At 49.2% G+C, this 16,349-nt stretch overlaps 2 protein-coding genes across 2 annotated transcripts in view; both read left to right on the forward strand.

Moving 5' to 3' along the window:
* The window catches only part of LOC116956392 (polypeptide N-acetylgalactosaminyltransferase 18-like), a 91,479-nt gene extending 75,502 nt beyond the window's left edge, over positions 1 to 15,977 (forward strand). Inside the window, exon 7 of the mRNA XM_076054348.1 lies at positions 15,616 to 15,977. Coding sequence (XP_075910463.1) covers positions 15,616 to 15,838 — 223 coding nt within the window. The 3' untranslated portion in view covers positions 15,839 to 15,977. The remainder of the gene's footprint in view (positions 1 to 15,615) is intronic.
* Positions 199 to 14,828, forward strand: LOC116956429 (polypeptide N-acetylgalactosaminyltransferase 18-like). Its single transcript, XM_032978022.2, has 6 exons — positions 199 to 749; positions 5,101 to 5,339; positions 8,129 to 8,348; positions 10,112 to 10,278; positions 11,915 to 12,101; positions 14,579 to 14,828. Exons 2-6 carry the CDS (start codon positions 5,114 to 5,116, stop codon positions 14,826 to 14,828), a joined length of 1,050 nt encoding a protein of 349 aa, XP_032833913.2. The 5' UTR covers positions 199 to 749; positions 5,101 to 5,113.
* Positions 15,978 to 16,349: the final 372 nt, after the last annotated feature.

The following is a 16,349-nucleotide window of genomic DNA, read 5'->3' on the forward strand; positions in this document are numbered from 1 at the left end:
CCACGCGCACTAAAGGAAAGGTTACAAATGTTGCAATGCGTCGGACATCGTGTGAGAAATGTAGGTCGCCAACGTGCATGAATGATGAATTTCTTTCGCACCGTACGTAGCCAAACCGTGCTCATTGGAGATGTGGGAGGGGGGGGGGGGAGGACAACACACTAATACACAAAAAGCAGTCCTAAAGAAATTCGTTTTCAATTTAGATGTGAAAGTGCATAGCAGTGGCTTGCGAATATCGGAAAGAAGCGGATTCCAGGCGGCCGCATCAACAACATCACCAACACCATCAGCATCACCACCACCACCACCACCATGTATGCGTTATGTTGAACTTCTTTCACGCCGTACGTAGCCAACCGTATTAATCGGAGGTTCGGTGGAGGTGGGAGACAACAAACTAAAACACATAAAGCAGTTCTGGAGAAATGAGTTTGTCAATGTAGATGTTGACTTATAAGTGCAAAGCCCCCAGTGGATTCCTAATATCGGAAGGGAAGGGCGTTCCAGACGGCCGTGGAAACAGCGCATCCGAAAGCGCCGCGCCTTTTGCGGCGAACCATCTCTGTCCGATGGCCCGCGGGAGCTGCGTTCGAATCCCAGCCGTCCCCGCTGTCACATTTCAGTTTGAAGCCTCTCACGCGGGCATCGAAGTCCCGCCCACGTGACCCACGGCCGTTGGCGGTCAACCAAACTCCAGTGCACTCCCTCGGCCCATTGCCGCTTCTGACGTGGGCCCGGAGTCCCAGGTGAGTCCCGCATCCATCACGCCGCGGTGGCTAAGAGATGTTCACTACCTCGCCTGGTACGCAGGAGTTCCTGGGTGCGATCCCGACCTTGACGATGCCTGCTGCGTCGCGGTGGCTAGGCGATGTTAACTCCCTCGCCTAGTATACACGAGATCGTAAAGTCGATCCCGACCCTGACGCCTGCTGTATATTTGGAGTTTGCGTCTCTCTCTCTCTCTCTCTCCATGATCGCGTGGATTTTTCTCCAGGTCCTTCAGCAGCATGCGTTTGGAGTATTTGACTGCAATACATTTCGACATGATGATAAGCCACTCGATTGAGCTGTAATTTGTGGCCAGGTCGCTTCTGTAAAGAGCTATATAGCTCAGTGGGCCTTACCTGGCAAAATGAAAAATAGTTTATAGTTCAGTTTAGTGGGTTCGAGCCCGACCCTAACGCCTGCTGTATAATCGGAATCTGCGTTTCTCACTTTCCCCGTGGTCGCATGGATTTTTCTCCGGGTTTTCCCTCCGCATTTAGAATCAGCATCACGCGTTTGGCTGCTATTGATTTCCACTTGATGATGATACGTTACTTCGTTCTGCTGCCATTTGTGACAGCCAGGTCGCTTCTAAAAAAAGAGCTACGTAGCTCAGTGGGCCTTACGTGGTGAATGAAAAAAAATGCTTCACAGTTTATAGTTTAAACCTGTTTGATCGTGGAACACTTAACCTGCCGACGTAACACACATATTTTTACGCTGCTATTTACAGCAACAACAATAACGATGCTATTGTTTGACGGTTTATTGATTGGGGGTTTATGAGCAACACATATTGTAAATTTAAAGTTGATCATAAAGTCTTTGTGGGAGAAGAACAACACCTGCTTGGTTTTCCCGTCTACAGGGGGTTGGGCAGTGAGGTGTTTGTGGCGTGTGGATTCTGACATCATGAGTCTGGCCGACGTGTTCAGGACAGCTTTGTATGCGTGTGAGACTTGGACATCAGAAAAGACTGCCAGAGATAAGATATTGGCGTTCGAGATGTATTTATATCGACGGATACTGCATCTAAATTGGATCAAATTCGCATCCGCGTTATAAAAAAAATGGAGCTCACGAATGCGTTCATTGCGTTATATCCAATTCAGCGTCATGAAAACAACACGTGGCGTTCTAGCAAAATAGGCTGCATACAGTTACACTATCTTCTCGATCACTCGTCTCTTGATCGCCACAACAAAAGGCCCAGGACACGGCGCAGAACGTCACGATCTCATTGGTTCAAGATTCAGGCGGCCTGTATTCTCATTACAACCACAGCTGGAGGTGGAGAGAGACAGGGTCACAGCCGGTTGAAATAGATTTCAAGGTTCAACCAGCTTCTTCCATAATTCTATTGATATTGAGATTATGTTGTTGGCAGTGCTGTAATCCTGCGCAGGGAGATAGAGAGAGGGGTGATTACTTCATGTGCAAACAGGAATAAGTTGGACCGGCGACAATATATTTTAAAGGACAACACTGCCGCTTCTTGCGTGGAATATTAATATCCTGAAGCAGAAGATAAGTGCTGGATACAGCTGTCACATTTGCAAATGTGATTTTGTAACTTTGATCATTACCTCTGTATCGATCTTTCAATGCTAGCCTGCCGTTGTAGTGAGGGACGACTGCTTTGAGGCGTTATCTTGGTGTGGCCCGGGACTATGTTGGTGTTGTTTTTGCTGCCTTGCCCAAGTTTGATAGATCGGACTTATATATAGTTAATAAAATGTTTTATTCATATTCCGTGACTTGGGTATCTGTTTTCTCTATTTTGCATTCATATCGATGTTGATGATGGATACCGGTGAAAAAGAGCTTCATAGCTCATCGGATTCCTCTTGCAATACAAATGCTGATTCTGATTCTATTGAGATTAGGTTATATCTGGTGGTGTAAGCCTTTCTCGGGGAGAGTGCGAGGGCTTTTAATGGACATAGTAAAACTCTACGGAGCATGAACCTGGCCACGTGGTGAAGATACTCGTCTTCGTAGGCTGATGTTGATGCAGAGCGTTTCGATATTGAGCGACCAGCTGTCGATTTGACACCGAGGTCGGCTGAGCCAGGTGATTGCGTCAAGAGCATTGGAGTCGTCAGCGGTTGTGACGATGCCTCCCCCTCCCCCCTCCTCCTCCGTACTTGCGAATCGGGCATCGAGTCTACGTTAGATGCTGCATGATTCGGTTCTGGGTAACAACCAGGAATGTCTGCCCTTAACGCTCATGACATTACTCCACATCGACCAGCCCCCTTCATTAATATTCATGAGCAGGTGACGTCCTCCAAATGGACACCCCCCCCCCACCCCTCCTGATTAATAAGCATGAGCGGGTGATGTCACTCAATATGGAGTACTCCCCCCCCTCACTAATAATCATGTGCAAGTGACGTCACTCCCGATCGAACAGCCCCACTCATTAATAATCATGAACAGGTTACGTCCTCCACATGCCCCCCCCCCTTATTAATAATCATGAGCAGGTGACATTACTCCACATCGAACAGCCCCCCTAATTAATAATCATTATAAGGTGACGTCCTCCAAATGGACACCCCCCCCCCCCATTCATAATAATTAGCAGGTGACGTCATTCCACATGGGGGGCGAGGCGCCTCCTCCCCCCTCGGCGTCAACTGACAACCCTCACTACAGAACCCTCACGTCATCACGTGATCTCCGTCACGCTGCTGTTGAGACATCAAAGTAAAAAGGACGTCGTGATGAACAAGGGATTATAACCTGTAAATTAAATAGGTCTGTGTCACCGCGCCCTTACAAACTGCACACGAATTGATGCAATTAATATCACGTCGCTCTCTGCTTTTCGCTTGCAAGTTTCACATTTACTGCCATACACTCGTCCTTGGATGGGCAAAAGGCGAGTTAAAAAGAATAAGCAGATTTTTTGGCAGCAATTATTTATTTTCCCGCGATTCGCCAAACCAAGAAAATCTTGTGGGGTTCGCCTTTTCGTGATGTCGACGCGGTCAGAAGACGATCGTTGATGAGCGGCTGTCACACGACGCTTCACAGAGGCTGCTGTCGTGTAGCAGCAACTCCAGCCATGATGATGATTGGCTGGCTCCGTGTTCCAAAGGCAGATTTTGACTCAAGCCCTCGACTTGGTCGGGAGGGTTCCTCAATTAATTCCTCGGCGGACGGTGGCATTACAAAGGTTACACCTCTTAAATCGAAATTGAAAATTACATTTCTTTAGAACTGCGTTTTGCGCTTTAGTTGGTTGTCCTTCCTGTCCCCCGCCTCACCTCCGATTAGCACGGTTGGCTACATGCGGTGTGAAAGAAGTTCAACACACATACATACAAAGCGGCTGAAAAATCTAAGTACAACTTAGACCATGAGCAGCTTCGTGGAAGATCAAACACCAGCAATCTTCTGCGTCGGGTCTTTCACAGCAAGGCGGTGTTTGTTTGTGAGTTCTTTTGAACTCCATTCAGCTCCCCAAGCTTCATCGGGAGGGATTGAACTCGCATTGTTGAAGGTTTAGTTGCATGGGTTCAAAAGGGGTTTGCGTGCCAACCGTGCGAGGGGACCTTGCCATTTCTTTCCGCGTGACATCGGTGGTGAGGGTAAAGCCACTGGGCCCCGGAGGCAGAGAGCGGTGAGCTCAGCGCGATGGTCACCTGCAGGTCGCTTCTGACAAACAAGTTAATACCTCGGTGGGCTTTGCCTCGTTGGATGGGGATGGTTTACTTTGCTCTGTATGCTTTTGGCTGATTTGATCACCGCTCTTGTACTTTGCACTGCTATCGTGTGTGATGTTGTGCTGTTTGTTGTCGTAACGTGCTTACCCACCCGTCCCTGACATCTGTGGATTCCTCCCAGCATAAATATTGATTCTGATTCAACATTACGGTTCTGATGATTCCATGACGAACTCCGGCGCCGAACAAAGTCACAAGGGGAGGCAGAGGAGAAGCCACGCATCACACCCCTTTCTCTCCCCCTCCACATTCCCCGCTCATGGTCAGGTGGAAGAGGAGGATTAGAGACGGGTTTGTAATTCGCAAAAAAAAGTAAAACTTTACTTTGACACGCAAACTCCGAATATACAGCAGTAGCAGGCGTCAGGGTCGGGATGGAAACCACAACCTCCTGTATAACAGGTGAGGTAGTTAACATCTCCTAGCCACCGTGGCACCATGTGATATGAATAAGGGCCATTGCCTGAAAAGTCAACGATTACAAAAGGGTACTTTTAAGGACCCCATGTTATTGACAGACACGTTGAGTTGTTATTTGTGCTTGTGCATAACTGCCAACACAGCAGCAGCATCACCAAATGATCTGTGTTTTACCAAGACCGGGTACGAAGATGGCCGTGGCGAGGAGGTCGAGCCTCCTGTGTTTCTTCCTCACCTTCTCCTGCATCGGAAACCTCCTGTGGATGCTGAGGGATTTCGCCAGCACCTCGACTGTCACCGTCAGATCAGGAGAGGGGTCGACCCCTCTGTCTAGAGAGAGCGCAGTCCCGTATGAGCCTTGGGATCTCGCCGCGCAGCTTAATAAAATCGAGGACATGCTGGAAATTATTCTGGAAGGTACGTGTCGCGAAAATGTCGACTGCTTTGTTCTACATCTGAGAGAATAGTTGCGCAACCCGCTCACGTAGAAATTCAACTCGTCTGGAGATTTATAGACCCGCACAGAGACTCATCAACTCCCGTGGAGATTCATCGACTGGCACATAGACTCATCAACTCGCGTGAAAATTCATATACCCACACAGAGACTCATACACTCTTGTGGAGATTCATAGACCCACACAGAGACTTATCAACTCGCGTGGAGATTCATAGACCCACACGGAGACTCATAAACTGGCGTGGACATTCATAGACCCACACAGAGACTCATCCACTCACAGAGAGATTTATAGACCCACGCAGAGACTCAACCACTCACACAGAGATTCATAGACCCGCACAGAGACTCATGCACTCACACAGAGATTCATAGACCCACACACAGACTCATCCTCTCACACAGAGATTCATAGACCCGCACAGAGACTCATCCTCTCACACAGAGATTCATAGACCCGCACAGAGACTCATCCTCTCACACAGAGATTCATTGACCCACACAGAGACTCATCCACTCACACAGAGATTCATAGACCCGCACAGAGACTCATCCACTCACAGAGAGATTTATAGACCCAAACAGAGACTCATCCACTAACACAGATTCATAGACCCACACAGAGACTCATCCACTCACATAGAGATTCATAGACCCACACAGAGACTCATCCACTCACACAGAGATTCATAGACCCGCACAGAGACTCATCCTCTCACACAGAGATTCATAGACCCACACAGAGACTCATCCTCTCACACAGAGATTCATAGACCCGCACAGAGACTCATCCTCTCACACAGAGATTCATAGACCCACAAAGAGACTCATCCTCTCACACAGAGATTCATAGACCCGCACAGAGACTCATCCACTCACACAGAGATTCATAGACCCGCACAGAGACTCATCCTCTCACACAGAGATTCATAGACCCACACAGAGACTCATCCACTCACACAGAGATTCATAGACCCGCACAGAGACTCATCCTCTCACACAGAGATTCATTGACCCACACAGAGACTCATCCTCTCACACAGAGATTCATAGACCCACACAGAGACTCATCCACTCACAGAGAGATTTATAGACCCACACAGAGACTCAACCACTCACACAGAGATTCATAGACCCACACAGAGACTCATCCACTCACACAGAGATTTATAGACCCACACAGAGACTCATCCACTCACACAGAGATTCATAGACCCGCACAGAGACTCATCCACTCACACAGAGATTCATAGACCCACACAGAGACTCATCCACTCACACAGAGATTTATAGACCCGCACAGAGACTCATCCTCTCACACAGAGATTCATAGACCCACACAGAGACTCATCCTCTCACACAGAGATTCATAGACCCGCACAGAGACTCATCCACTCACACAGAGATTCATAGACCCACACAGAGACTCATCATCTCACACAGAGATTTATAGACCCGCACAGAGACTCATCCTCTCACACAGAGATTCATAGACCCACACAGAGACTCATCCACTCACACAGAGATTCATAGACCCGCACAGAGACTCATCCTCTCACACAGAGATTAATTGACCCACACAGAGACTCATCCTCTCACACAGAGATTCATAGACCCACACAGAGACTCATCCACTCACAGAGAGATTTATAGACCCACACAGAGACTCATCCACTCACACAGAGATTCATAGACCCGCACAGAGACTCATCATCTCACACAGAGATTCATAGACCCACACAGAGACTCATCCTCTCACACAGAGATTCATAGACCCGCACAGAGACTCATCCACTCACACAGAGATTCCTAGACCCACACAGAGACTCATCCTCTCACACAGAGATTTATAGACCAGCACAGAGACTCATCCACTCACACAGAGATTCATAGACCCACACAGAGACTCATCCACTCACACATAGATTCATAGACCCAAACAGACTCATCCACTCACACAGAGATTCATAGACCTGCACAGAGACTCATCCACTCACACAGAGATTCATAGACCCGCACAGAGACTCATCAACTCACGCAGAGATTCATAGACCCGCACAGAGACTCATCCACTCACACAGAGATTCATAGACCCGCACAGAGACTCATCCTCTCACACAGAGATTCATTGACCCACACAGAGACTCATCCTCTCACACAGAGATTCATAGACCCACACAGAGACTCATCCACTCACAGAGAGCTTTATAGACCCACACAGAGACTCATCCACTCACACAGAGATTCATAGACCCACACAGAAACTCTTCCACTCACACAGAGATTCATAGACCCACACAGAGACTCATCCACTCACACAGAGATTCATAGACCCACACAGAGACTCATCCTCTCACACAGAGATTCATAGACCCGCACAGAGACTCATCCACTCACACAGAGATTCCTAGACCCACACAGAGACTCATCCTCTCACACAGAGATTTATAGACCTGCACAGAGACTCATCCACTCACACAGAGATTCATAGACCCACACAGAGACTCATCCACTTACACATAGATTCATAGACCCAAACAGACTCATCCACTCACACAGAGATTCATAGACCTGCACAGAGACTCATCCACTCACACAGAGATTCATAGACCCGCACAGAGACTCATCAACTCACGCAGAGATTCATAGACCCGCACAGAGACTCATCAACTCACACAGAGTTCCATGAGCTCACGTAGAGATGAATCCAGTGAAACGAGTCTCTCCTACCTCGCCGCCCTTGCAGATGGCGCCAAGTCTGAGAAGACACCAGAGAATGCACCGGTGTGTAAAGGGAACGAGTGGGTTTATAGCCCCGAGACTCATCTCTTCAAGGAGTGGGGCAAGGACCTCTCGGCACGGCAGAAGCGCAAAGCGTGTGAACGCTTCCTCACCTACGGCTACAACGCCTACCTGAGCGACCGGCTGCCCCTCGACCGCGACGTGCCCGACAATCGGCCTCTCGGGTATGCCACTCGGAGTCACACTTGGTCGGCGTCATTATCATCAGCAGCGACGTTATCACTGCCATCGTCATTGTTATCATCATCATCATCAACTATATCATCGTCGTCGAAATCATCATCACTACCATCATCGTCCTAATCACCATTATTATCATTAGTTTTGATGGGGCTGATTATTACGGGCTACTTAGGCAGACTCCATCTCCTCAGTAACTCGCGACCACCACTCATCCTTGAAGCTCCGCACGGCTCTCTGAACCTCCGAGCGAAGGCTGCGGTAAGCCTCCTCATTCTCTGACGTGGGAAGGAGTGGACCTGTCGCTTTTTCTGAGCCACAACACGTCCTCCATCAGCCAGGGTCTCTGGGGAGGTTTGGACCGTGTACCCAAAGCAGCCATTGCAGCCACAGTCCTAAACCTTGCCCATTTCCCCTTGGCATCAGGAGGAGGGGGGGGGGGGCAATGCCAACCCCAGCTGCAAGTGATGATATTCTCACTTTTAACTTTCATCAACTTGCCGAGACCAGGCCTCCATCCGCTGTTCCGTCACTATATAGTCCAGAAGATGTTCTTGCTTGGACCCGGCGTGCATCCAGGTTATTGTGTGGATGCTGCAATGCCGGAACAGCCTAATGGTAACTCTAGCAGCTTTCTACCGTTGTTATTAAGCTGATCTGGCCCATGCCTTCCCATCACTCCAGCCCAGTTGCCAGCATCATGACCAACTCGGGCATTGAAGTCACCCAACAGGATGACTCTAACTCGAGAGGCCACTTTAGCAAACACCTGTGACAGGAGGTCATAAAAGGCATCTGACTCATCGGTCTTGCCTTAATCCCTTCACTCATGTTTATCTTCGGTGGCGGTGTAAGCAACCACCACCACTCCTTTCCTCTGGTTGATATGGAGGCGAGCCCACAGTAGCCTGAGGCTTATAGCTTCCCACACCTCACCGCCATGCTCCACGCCCCCTTCATTATTTTGTTCAGAAGAAGAGCCACTCTTTGTTGTTTGGTAGTTCCCTACCCCGAGTAGAGGACTGTCCACCCCCCATGGTGACTGGAGCCAGAGTTAGTCCACTGGACCTCCAGAATACCACAGAGATCCAGGCGGTACTGGTCAAGTTCCTGACAGAAGAGTGGTAGCCTCTCCTCCGCAGTTAGCGTTCTAACATTCCACATGGCCACTCGCAGTGGCGTTTTGCTGTTTCTGGAGGAACTCCCTGGAGTTCAGTCTCCTGGTTTCGCCAAATGGAGTTTGGCCAGGAGAAGTCATAGACGTCTGTCCCCCCGGGGCATCTGGAAAAAGCTTAGCTGAATATTTTTCACGCAGTTCTGTGGTACTTAAATTGAAGGTGGAGGGGTTACCCGCCCCTCGCACCCATCCAGAGCCCCCGTTTGGCCGCTTTGGTGGGTACAAGCCCCATGAGGGATACAGCCGATCGGAATCAGCCTTCCCTCCATGGCATTGCTCACATCCACCAAAGCGTTACCATTTGGCACCACCGAGGAGGTACAGAGTTAATTTGGCGAACATCATCATCACCACTACCATCATCATCACCACCATCATCATCAACCACCGCCCTCCCCCAGGCATGCGACTCACTCGCAGAGTTACACTCATCATCATCACCATCACAGAACTCGCCAGCTGAGCGTGAGTACGAGTGTGCATCAGCACTGCTGGACTAGGGCCTCCCCACGTAGTTCGTTGTTACGGGGATCGCTTGACCATACTTCCCCTCTCCCGTGCATCCAACAGATGCAGCACCAAAAAGTACCCGTCGGAGCTGCCGGCTCTCAGCCTGGTGCTGATCTTCTACAACGAGGCCGTCTCCATCCTGCTGCGCGCCGTCACCTCCGCCGTGCGCAACACGCCGCACCACCTCCTCAGCGAGGTCATCCTCATAGATGACTGCAGCACCTTGGGTGAGAGCTGCAGGGCTGCCACCTCCCTGATTTCCTCCTCCCCAACCTCCACTCCCGCTACCTTTTTCACCGCAGACCAAATCCGGATGGATTCCTCAGTCGGCCTGGAACGTGTGAAAGCTCTCTGGAGAGGCTGAAATTCCTGAGTTACAGGTCGTGGGTTCAATCCTGACCCTGATGCCTGCTGTATATTTGGAGTTTGCGTTTCTCTCCCCATGGTCGCATTGCTTTCTCTCAGTTTCCCCCTCCACATTTAGAAACGTGCACTCAAGAGTATTTGGCCACTATACATTTCCACGAGCCACTTCGTTAAGCTTTTATTCATGACCACCTCGTTTTTGAAAATGGGCTATAATGTTCAGTGGGCCTTACCAGGTAAAATTTATATCTTTAAGTTGATCTTTTAAGTTGGGAGCTGAACCACTACTAACTGGACCTCTGTGGAATACAAGAGGCCTAGTGGACTGGTTCTGGCTCCAGTCGCCACGAGGATGGACAGTCCTCCACTCGTGGCAGGAAATGTCCAAACGTCAGTGAGTGGGATGTGGGGCGTGCGTGTGGCGGAATAATGTACAATAGCCCATAGAAACCTGTTATGCCAAATTGTCATACAAATATACTTCTCAAGCTCTGTATATTGATGAAATCGGTAAACCCATTTTGACACTTAATATTAATGAGAGAGTGCAAGGTTATCACTTGCTAGACCAAGTGGCGGAATGATGCATGACCAAACCGGCGTCAGGACAATGTGCTGCTAATGATTGTGGAGTTTGCACCGTACAAACCGACTTTAGTATTTTTGTGTTTAGTTCGTTGTTCTTCTTTCACACTGTACATAGCCAACCGTGCTAATCGGAGATGCGCGGGAAGGACAACAAATTATACGCATTTTCATTTGAGATGATTTAAAACTGCATAGCTCCATTTTCTTCCTAATATCTGAAGGAAGTGTTCCAGACAGCCACAGAAGCGCATCTGAAAGTGCACGATGCAGTGGCAGTCTTTGTTTGATGGTTAACCAAAAGCTGCTTGCGAGGATAACAGGAGTTCGAGTGATGGTTTATGTTCCTTGACGAGATCAGTAAGGTATTGTGGTTCATTTGAGGCAAGCACTTTGTGTGTAATGAGTGAAACCTTATAATGTATGTTTGGCAATCGGAACCAATGCAGCTCAGCGAGCACTGGACGGACATGGACAGATAATGCAATATCTGTCACAGCACGTGCCAAAGAATCTTGTCCATGCGGCAGCTTGGTAATGTTTTTGACATACGTCCCCGTACAGTAGTGAGTTGTAATCATCAAGCTTTGTCGATACTATGCTACACGCCACCGTGTTAGCGATGTCACAGCTCAAGTGGTCGAATGTGTTGTAGAGCCCTGATATAAAAATTACAGGACCTGGCTATATTTTGCACGTGGTGATCAGATTATGTAGTGTGGTCAAGTATGGTGCTGAGGCTTTTTTAGCTGAGTAGAAAACTGAACTGTCGGAACCTGTCATCAACAACATTTTCGCTTGACCCCGAATGCCTACCAGCAGAACCTCCGATTTTTCTGGATTGAGCAGCGTTCTGTTGCTACTTAATGATGATGAATGCGGACAAAAAAGAATGAACGCTGCTCTCACCAGGAGACCTGCAAGAACAATTCAAAGCGAGGATCGCGGCACTGGATCGCAAGTACCCAGAGGTCTCCATCCGCATCGTCCGGCATGCAACGCAGCGTGGGCTCAGCGCGTCGCGCGTCACCGGCATCCGGGCGGCTACGGGGCCCGTGGTGGCCGTCATGGACGCGCACGTGGAGTTCCCCGTCGGATGGTGAGTCCCACATCAAGGTAAAGGTTCCCCTCCCCCCCACCCGTGCATAGCCTTTACCAGTTGGCGAGAATGCAAATAGCAAAAAGCACCGATGAAGGAAGGCTGCTTACGGCATGGAAGGGGGGGTGGAGTTGGCCAGTGTCATGCTCCTCGCGTCGCGAGGAGCATGACACTGGTTGCCACTCAAGAGTCTGCACAGCACAACCCGACTTGGCTCCCTGTGCACAAGACGAATGTGAAATCAGCGGGAATATCATTTGTATGCATATACAAATGATATTATATGAACTTAGTTTTCACAGGATGTAGCCAAGCATGCTAATCAGAGGTGCGGGGGAATGACAACACACTGTAACACAAAAAGCAGTTCAAGAGAAATACATGTTTAACTGAGATGATGTAAAAGTGCACAGCTCCAGTGGCTTCCTAACATCGGATGGAAGAGCGTTCCAGACAGCCGCAGAAGTGCATCTGAAAGTGCACGATACGGTGACCGACTTTATTCGATGGCTGGCCATAAGCCGTTGTGACGATTATGAGGGTCAGGACCTCTCTCCAAAGCCACTCGTAAAGCAGTCCACTTTAGCACACAGCCACTCCTCAGCACATTCAGTCGAAAACGGAGAACCATCGACTCTTGCAACAGACGCTTTAATATTTAACACAACACAAATAAACACAACACCAAAATCATCATGAAACTACCCGCTCATGTCACACAGAAAGTCACCCAACCGCGCAGGAGTCTTGACTCTGGTCGCTCTTCCAGGCCTCGGCAGGACAGGCTTGCAGTCTCAGGCCCCTGGGCTCTCATGCAAAAAGAGCTTGTCACCTCAGACCCCTGGGCTAAACTCAGGAGCAGCGTACAGCCTCAGACTCCCAGCTTCCGTACTCGGTGGTACTGCAGACATCGAACGCTCACAGTTCACAGGTTGCAGAAATGTGGAGACCTGGGAGGTTCATCAACAGCGAATGTCCCCTGGTCGAGCACCAATTGGGTCGAGGCTCAAAATAAAGCCGTCCCTTGGTGTGGAACAATCAGTTTCAAGGACAATGCCACATATATTATCATAGTGTGTTTTTTGTTTGCATTTTGACTGCAGGTATTGTGGTTAATGCAGCCATGAATCCTTGTAAAAAGGTTTCAGTTTTGTTGCCAGAGAAAAGGGGAAAAACCGTATTATTACATTTTGGTACTGGCAAAGGAGGTCTAATGATGAAACAGCCGCTCTGATTGGACGAGACGTCTGCTCTCGTAGCTGCGCGTAATGATGATACAGGAAGTGTTTCAATAGGTTTCCGTGGTTACAGGCAGAGTGATACAGGTAGTGTTTCAATGGGTTTCCGTGTTTACAGGCATAGTGATGAAACATGAAGTGTTTTAATGGGTTTCTGTGGTTACAGGCATAGTGATGATTCAGGAAGTGTTTCAATGGGTTACCGTGGTTACAGGCATAGTGATGATACAGGAAGTGTTTCAATGGGTTTCCGTGGTTACAGGCATAGTGATGATACAGGAAGTGTTTCAATGGGTTTCCGTGGTTACAGGCATAGTGATGATACAGAAAGTGTTTCAATGGATTTCCGTGGTTACAGGCAGAGTGATGATACAGGAAGTGTTTCAATGGGTTTCTGTGGTTACAGGCATATTGATGATACAGAAAGTGTTTCAATGGGTTTCCGTGGTTACAGGCAGAGTGATAATACAGGAAGTTTTTCAATGGGTTTCCGTGGTTACAGGCATAGTCATGATACAGGTCGTGTTTCAATGGGTTTCCGTGGTTACAGGCATAGTGATACAGGAAGTAAATGAACAGGTTCAGTGTTTCAGGCAGGGTGGTATTCAGGCTACTCCCAGCCATCGTAGTGTTAGGGTGGTGGTTCATGCCCTGCATCTGCCGTGCGCTTTCAAGGAGGGAGCGTTCGCTGTTGATGAATCTCCCAGGCGTCCACATTTCTGCAACCCCTGTGCGTTAAACGTCTACAGCACCACCGAGAATGGGGGCTGGGAGCCTCTTAGGCACGCATGATCTCTGCAATGGTGGGCGTTCGACATCTACATTACCGTCGAGTGCAGAGCACAGGAGTTTGAGGTAGCACTCTGCTCCTGAGTTTGCCTCGGGTCTGAGGCGACAAGCTGCTTTTGCATCAGAGCCCAGGCGATTGAGGCTGCAAGCCTATCCTGTCCTAGGCCTGGAAGGGTTACCAGAGTCCAGACTCTGCTGCGCAGTTGGATGTCTTTCAGGGTGACGTGAGCGGGTTGATTGTTTCGTGATTGTTTTTTGGCTTATTTCTGTTGCGTTAAAAAAAAGTCTTGCAAGAGTCGGTGGTTCTTCGTTTTTGGCAGACTGTACTGAGGATTGGGTGTGTGCTGAGAGCTTGGGTGGGCTGGACTGCTTTACTAGCGGTATTGGAGAGATGTCGTGATGGGCCCTGACCAAAATCTTACAATGTTGTTGTTCATTTCTGCGAATTAGGGCCGAGCCCATCCTGGCGCGGATCCAGGAGGACCGCCGCGTCGTGGTCTCCACGGTGTTCGACAACACGCACTACGACACGCTCGAGGTCCACCGCTACCCGTCGCAGGCGCAGACGTTCACCTGGCAGCTGTGGTGCACCTACATGGTGCCCCCTCTCAAGTGGTTCTCCGACAAGGACGTCACGGCCCCCATCAGGTACCTCCCCCCCCCCCCCCAAGGGCTCGGCTTCAAGCAGGACATGCAGTGAGCTGGCAGTCCCCTTATTCTCCAAAAGTCAACCCCACCCACCGAAAGACCCAAAGAATATCAACCCCACCCAGATTCAATCTTGATTTGAAGCTTTTATGGCTGCAGGAATCCATACTCTTTGGTTCTTTCGGTAAAGTCATGTAGGTAGAAAATTTTAATAAAACAGAAAATAATATATGACGTTTCAATCGCAACACAAGCGGTCGTCCTCAGGCGGAACAAAAAAATCCAGCAGTGGAACTGCTGAACCAGCGAGAGAGCTGTTACAAGAGGTTATATATGTGGCGATGGGCAAGCAAGCGGGGTCTGAGCTGGAAAATAATTCCATCCCCGGGCGCAAGTATGTCAGTTGTGTTAACGGGGGAGATTAGGGAGAGAGAGATTAGGGAGAGAGATTAGCATGAAATGAGCTAGAGTTATATAGCCAAGCACCGCATGGCCACTAACCGTACCCAATTATACATAACCACACCCACTTCACCAGTAGCCATGCCCCTTACACATACCCACATCCACAATAACACTAGCCACACCTACTTATATAACTACGCCCACATGAACACTAGCCACACCCACCTATACATAACCACACCCACTCAAATCCTATCCCCTTGTTCACACAGTAAGCGGCTCTCCCGGGTATTTTCTGGCTGTTGCCGTGTGTTGTTTGGCACGTTTTTCTCCACACTCTGGGAGCCTCCACCCGAAGGCGTGGTGTCGTGAAACCTTGGGCATCGTACCAAACACACAGTGAACTTTGTCATCGAGTTTACTGACCCCCCCAGGAGTCCGATTGTGATGGGCTGCATGGCGGCCAGCAAGAGCTACCTGGAGGAGATCGGCTTTCTGGATGAAGGCATGCAGGTGTACGGAGGGGAGAACGTGGAGCTGGGCCTCAGGGTGATGACCCAGACACACAACCTTGACCGCACTCACTCACTTGTGCGTGTCCATACAGACAGATACAGGCGTTATGGGTCCACTGTGCTGCCGGCTTCCTTATTCTGAATGTACAGTCTGTTCTCCAATAACGTGGAAGTTGCATTCCTGAAAAGCACTGCATAATAATAGATAATATAGGGTAAAGCACAGTCCCCGATAACATGTGAAATATGTACACAGGCTGAACAAAGACTAAGGCGCGTGGGTAGCAACTCGAAGCATCCAGTAAGCATTCAACCTTGTGTGATACTACGCTGAGGCAGCCGTACAACTGCTTATTCCTACTCGTGCGACGTTGTTCTGTTAACTCGATTGCATTACAGATTTAATACGCATTCGCGTGATTAAAAAAAAAGTGTACCCTAATACATTAATCTCGTTATATCCAGTTTGTGTTATAAAACACCCGTTATTGGAGAACAGATTGTACTTTTCTGCCATGGCTTTTCATTGCTGGCTGGGCTATTCCTGTCTCCAGGTGTGGCAGTGCGGGGGCAGCGTGGAGGTGCTGCCCTGCTCGCGCTTGGCTCACATCGAACGCCACTTCAAGCCGTACGCCCCAGACCTGAGTTCCCAC

This window comes from Petromyzon marinus, chromosome 65, assembly GCF_048934315.1.
Source record: "Petromyzon marinus isolate PM22_M1 ecotype Great Lakes invasive population chromosome 65, UKy_Petmar_22M1.pri1.0, whole genome shotgun sequence".
In the NCBI taxonomy this organism is placed as follows: domain Eukaryota; kingdom Metazoa; phylum Chordata; class Hyperoartia; order Petromyzontiformes; family Petromyzontidae; genus Petromyzon; species Petromyzon marinus.